Raw genomic sequence first — 6,833 nt, forward strand, 5'->3', positions numbered from 1 at the left:
TTAAAAACTATTATTTCAACTAAACATTTTCTAAAATCACCTTTTAAAAAGCACGTCTAAAATAATTTAGAAATCAATTTTTAAAAAGTGAATTTTTGAATTTTTATAGAAATAATATTTTTTTCAAAATTCTATGAGCATGTGTCATTTAAGGTTTCTACGTGTAAATTATTTAAGAAATATTTTTAGAGTGTAATACTTAAGCATGTCATTATAAAGATTTATATATAATCACTATATCGTTTACCATTCATAGATTATTTATTTTTTGAATAATCAATGATAATTAAATATAAATGGTGGATGATGCAATGATAGTGTATAAAACTCATACATTGGTCAGTGCATGCATTTTTATCATACATTTATATGTTATGCACTTAAGAATAAAATTTTAATATTAACTACATACACATTTCCTTAAATTGATATCAATTTAATAAAATATTAAAAGTGAAAATGAGAATCATGAATAAATTTGCTTGAATTTAATTTTCTTAAATATTAAATGAAATTGGAAATGCAAAGAAAATTATTTTTTTATTTTTTTTGGATGGATTGGATATCAATTCAGATGGATATATTCATGGATATCTTTTGGATATAATAGATGGATTTGAATTCATCTATTATCAACATTATCCATTGGATTATATTCATTTAAATCTACTAGCTCTAACAGATGAATTTGAATGGATTTAGATAGATTTAATTTGGATGAGTTTGGATAGATTATGGATTGTGGATAATTCCTCAAGAGAGGGATCTAATTTTCCTTACCCCTTAATGCAAACCCAACCCTAACGATTGACAATCAAAACTTCATGAATTATACTTGCAATGACCACGTCAATTACTTGCATGCAAAATAAAAGAGCTATATATACTGACTCAAATTGCAATATAAAAGCCCAAATAAAATGGTACTAAAAATTATAACAGGTTTGTGAAACAAAATCAACCTAGGATGCTCAAAGAGGATTTAAGTCACATCTACACAAAAATGTAAAAAAAAAATTATTTCTTGAGTTTTCCTTGATTTCAATCAAATTAATCAAGATTTAATGCAATTTTCAATACTCTAACCCAAAAAAAAAACAAAAATGAGAGCACTGACTTTGCTTTTATAGTTGTTTCTTCCTGTTTTCTTTGTGTTTTTTTTAACATAGTTGTTTTATCTTGATTGGACCATAATCTATAAAAAGAATGGATTATCAAATAACATTCAATTTATTATGTCAATATCATTTTACAATCAGAAATGCATGTGAATGAAAGACAAACTTGTTGGGTGGCATGGATAATTCTCAAAGTCCAGTTTTATCTATCTTAATTTTTCCATTTATTTGTGCTTTCTTCAAGCTCCAAGCGCTCAATCTTGTTAACTTAACATCTGCAGTTCCATTATTAAAAACATATAGTTGTGCCTCATCATTGATCGCCAATGTCGGATAAACTCTAGCTGTGATACAAGCTTTTCCTTCTCCTCCAAAACTCTCTACGACTGAGTGATCAATCTACGAAAGGGAGAAAAACTCATGCATTACAACAAGAATAAAAGACAAATATGATGAAATTGATAGGGAAAAGACAAGGAGTCTTCTAGTGTTGTATTTTGTTTAGCCATTAACAACCACTTATAATCCCTACAAGTATAAAACCTTTAGCAACGTGCAAAGAATACAAGTATAAAGAAGTAGAAATCCTTTTAGTCTCTCTAACGCCCAAAAATATATTCTAAATTTGTAAAATTAGACTATTGTTGAATCACTTTTAGCTAGTATTAAAAGGAAGTGTCTCTCTAAACATAGATTTTTTGAAGTTATATGTTGGAATAAAGTTATATGTTGGTATAAAAATAATAATGAGAAAGTATATGTTGGAATAAAGTTTGACCATTTATCATGGCATCATAAGTTGGAACCTACCAAACTTCTCAATGACAGCTTCTCATGAAGAGGGTCCACATCCACAAAAGTCCCATAATTGGTTTTATCATTATTGTTGTCCAATGAAGACCTATTAAAGTTGCATTTGCACATGAAATTAGAGTTCAAACTTCAAACTTTAAGTTTGAATAAAAGTTGATAGAAATTAATATTCATTATCGCTAAAGGTCAAACCTGCTTTGGTCACTACACAATAGCACCAAATTTTTGTGTTGGTATCTGAATATTTTGAAGTACACTGATGTATACTCTTGCAATCCCTTTGAAGCAAAAACTAACAGACCAAAAGGTCCTAATCCACTTTTATAGGTTGGACCCTTTTGGCTACAGAGACTTTGAGGGTCTGTCCAATTGTCCAATACTTCAGCCTCTCCTAAATTATTCACCTCAAATGAAATTTCAACATCAGCCTGCAAAAGGTCACATAATTAAACTAATATGAAAATAAACATGTTCTCTTTTTATAATAGAAAACTGGTTTACTTGTCTTTTAATAAGGTGTCAAAGAAGGAAAAAAGTTATGCACTTACTAAGAGTTTTTTTATATCATTAGTCATCATTTACGCTCTACACTTTGTTAATAATTTTATATATTGTTATTGCATCATTCACCATTCATATTTAACTATCATTGATTCTTCAAAAAAATAATCCAAATGAATGATGAATGGTGTATTGATTGTGTATAAATCTTTACGCTAACAATAAATATATATATATATATATATATATATATTATACTCTAAAAATAATACATATGAATCATATAATTATTTTTTGATGTATAAATATTAAGCTCGATACAATATGCATGTAGTATTATTTTTCTTGCATGACTTAGACTATAACAAATAAAACTTACTTGTGCTGCTGTGACACCATTAATTTGAAGCAGGTGACCACCCTTGAGCAGTTTAGTAGGCCAATTGACTGGATTTGCACGTAGCTTTTCAATTTCCACAACTGGCCATTGCACCAATTGTTTACCTGACTTATCTAGCCATATAGCCCTTGGAATTGCCTGCAAATACATGTGCATCCATCATTTATGATATCATAGTCTGACCAATTTTTATAGGCAAAGTTTTTTAGGACGAGGGATAAAAAAATTATGTATATGTAGATTTTTGAACTCAGGTATTCATATTTTATATATAGTAGCTCTGCCAACTGATCGATATACCTCTTCGTGACACTCTTTATATTAAATTGTTGATGGTCAACTTGATTTTTTAATGTTTGTGGAACCATGTTCTAAGTCATGGTTTGAGCTGGCTATACATTATTTACACCAAATTTTATATATCACAAATCATTGTAGAGTACTAAAGAGATTCTCTCATTTTCATTCTCTCTATTTTATGTCCATTCCAATTCCAAAGTCTTGGTATGATTTAGACTTCATAAACCATGCCCAATAAACTAATCAAACTTACTAATTTAAGTGATTTAATATAATCAAGTATTGACTTAAATTTAGAAAACAAAAAAATAATTAAGAAATTGTAACAAACTTACATGGATTCCAGACCATCCTTTCTTAATATCATGAGCAACACTTGAAGACTCATTGACCCAACCAAGCAATATCCTTCTATTCTTTCCATCATCAAAGAAAGTTTTTGATGCATAATATTTTCCATAATCATATCTTAAAAATGATTCACTATCCTTGAATGCTTTATCAGGTATAAATTTATCCTTAACTATATCATAACTCCCAATCATATAGTAATCATGTTTTTTATCATCCAAACTAACCTTAAGCACATGCCTAATATTATCACCATTAAAAGATGTGTCAATACCAATTGGACTATCATTTAGAATTGGGAAAAAATCAGGGCACTCCCACATTCCAGTACCTTGGACTGAATGTAATGGGTATTTAGCTTTAGCCCAATTAACAAAATCCTTGCTTTTATACAAAATTGCTAACCCTAAAGTGTTCCTTTTGCTCCCAATTAATACCCTCCAATACCCATCTTTCCCTAGCCAAGAAGTGGTAGGGTCCCTAAAAGAACTTGAATTTATCTTATTAGCACTAGTTGGTGCCATTAGTGGGTTTTTGGGTGACTTAACCCATTCCCTTAGAAATGGGTCAGACAAGTTTTTAGGGTAGGCTAAGTTTTGAACTTGTTGATTCAAAGGGTTGATTCCTGTGTACAAAATTACTGGTTTGCCCCCATGAATTAATGTAGTTGATCCTGACCAACAGCCATTGATATCTGACGGCTGAGATGGAAAGATGGCAGGATCAAGTGGGGCCCAATTTACAAGATCCTTTGATACTGAGTGGGCCCACACAATATTTCCCCAGACTGCACCTTTAGGGTTGTATTGGTAGAACAGGTGATACAATCCTTTGTATCTCAATGGTCCTACATATAACCATAATAAGGAAAAAGTATTACACAAAACTTCATATACTATTTTTACGTTAGTGCTGATCAGCATGATATATAATACTTAAAGGAAAAAAATATTGCACAAAACTTCGCATACTATGTAATACTTAAAGGTATCAATAATCTTTTAAAGTGTATTTGAGTTGTGATCGCAGGAATTCCAAGTGATATAGGTAAAAAAATTCAGACGAAATAAGAATAGATAAATCAAAGAATATAAAAAAGACTCATTTATATGATTATTATGCTAAAAAGAAAAAATAGATCTAATATCTATCCCATTTATATACGAGTTTAATAGGTGTAAACTATTAACATGTTTTTCTTTTGTTTTTTTTTTTGTACATTTTCAATATATATCATTCACGTGTATAATTTTTATTTTCAAGTCAATAATAACTAATACATAAATAATAGATGGTGTATTAATAATAGTATAAACATTGTTTTCTCTATATATTCTGTTTATTCCTTCCCTCGGCCATCACATTATATTGTGTTTATTATAATTATAGAGTTAATCATAACAATAAAATTATTGATCCAATTTAAAATTTTAGTATTAAGTATAAAATTAATTTCTGTATAATTATCTCTTATGTCCGTTTATAAGGATTAAACTTTAACTTTTATGATATACACATGAATCTAACAATATTTTTATATCACAAGACTAATCCTTCTTTTCTTGATTTGACAATGTTAGATCATAAATGTGTATTTTAACAAGAAATAATAAAGGATTTAATATGTATACATACACAGTGTAAGTGATTTTTATACTGTCAACAAATCTCCACCATTCATTTGTTAGCTAGTATCAACTTTCAAATAAAAGTATTACAAATCAACAATGAATGATGTGTTGATAGTGTAAAAAAATTTATACTATTAGTGCATAGATTTTAAACTCAATAATAAATAGATAGTTAGGTAAGTACAGGCCATCAATGTTTGAATTCTTTAAAGTATTATCTGCATGTATCATGTTTATAATATAAAACACCTAAGACAAATTGGAAGGGCTTCTTATTAAATGGATGCTTCTCCCACTCTCTCACCCTACTATAAGAATACAAGCCTTCATATAAATATTATATGATTCAACAGCTTAGTAATTATCCTTTAATATAGGGTACGGTTAGAATTTTATTTGCATGAAGTAAGTTGAATATAGGTACATATATGTTCTCTCATAAATTATGTGACTACATGTACCATTGGATATGATTGGTTAGAAAAATGTTAATTATTAATTTTTTAACATAAAAATATTTTTTCAATTAATCATAGATTGATGGTACATACAATAATACAAGTTATAGGACAACATATGTACTCCTCTTAAATATCATTTAATTCATTGTTTAGGAAATAATTTAAATTTATATTGGATTATTCTTGATAATTGGCTTTGAGATAAAATTTAACAAAAATATCAAAGTTAAAACTTAAATTCTGTGTGGTTGTCATTGACTAAAAAACATCATATAGTTATGGATCACATGTAGTTTATCATTATAGATGAGATATGCTAAAAGTAAACTTATAATGGTATGTCTCATTATTTTATGAATGATTTAAATATTTATTAAACTAATTCTCTCATTGTCAATTCGTTTTAATATAAAACATTTACACTAGTTTATTTATATTTATCTTACCCAACCCTAGGACATTTCAAATATTTTGACTATGAAAATTTAAAATCATAAAATTGTGTGAAATGGGTAGTTATAAGAACTATATGATAAATTGGTGACGATTAAATGAAACTGCAAAAATAAGTATGGGAGGTCCAAAAGTATAGAAACTAACCATTAGGATCTGCAAATCCAAACACATCCAGATTTCCATTTCAGCATAACATATCAACACACACACACAAAATGAAGCAAAAGAACATTAGTAACTGTTAGCTATATAAATGTTGCACATAAAATAATATAAAGAAGTAATGAAAGGTGACAAACAAAATTTGAAGGAAATATCTTATCTACCATTTATCCAATTCTTTGGAGGTTGAAAGTGATAAGCAGTTCTGTAAGGTTGTTTGTAATAATCAGATGATAGATTCTGAAGTTCTCTAAAAGAATGGTGGGTAGCTTCAATAGGAAGAACACCATTAACATAAATGAAAGAAAAAAAGGTCAACACCCATATTGAAGATAAAATCATGGTTGCTATGAGGGAATATTGTGGAGGGAAACATGTACTATATGCTATCTATTTATATAGAGAAAAATTGTGATATGATAGAATATTGGAAATAATAAACGTAGAAGTCAAAGCAAAACATGTGAATTTTTTTCAATATATATGGAATTTTTTAGAAATAAAGTTCAAAGTTCATGTGTGAGAAGCAACCAAGAAGATAAGTATTCTTATATAAACAATAGCAGTATTATTTCAACACATGCCAGGTGACATCAATATAGTCACCCTCTACTTTAGGTTATATTATTTCCATTTTTGC

General features: G+C 28.4%; 1 protein-coding gene across 1 annotated transcript; it reads right to left on the reverse strand.

Annotated features, from left to right (window-relative positions):
* On the reverse strand, positions 1,214-6,569 carry LOC109333487 (beta-fructofuranosidase, cell wall isozyme-like). The gene is made up of 7 exons (XM_019568994.1): positions 6,358-6,569; positions 6,176-6,184; positions 3,468-4,330; positions 2,812-2,970; positions 2,124-2,359; positions 1,929-2,019; positions 1,214-1,517 (listed from the first exon to the last, which is right to left on the reverse strand). The coding sequence occupies exons 1-7, from the start codon at positions 6,533-6,535 to the stop codon at positions 1,308-1,310; spliced, it is 1,746 nt and encodes a 581-aa protein (XP_019424539.1). The 5' UTR covers positions 6,536-6,569; the 3' UTR covers positions 1,214-1,307.

Source organism: Lupinus angustifolius, chromosome LG02, assembly GCF_001865875.1.
Source record: "Lupinus angustifolius cultivar Tanjil chromosome LG02, LupAngTanjil_v1.0, whole genome shotgun sequence".
NCBI lineage: Eukaryota > Viridiplantae > Streptophyta > Magnoliopsida > Fabales > Fabaceae > Lupinus > Lupinus angustifolius.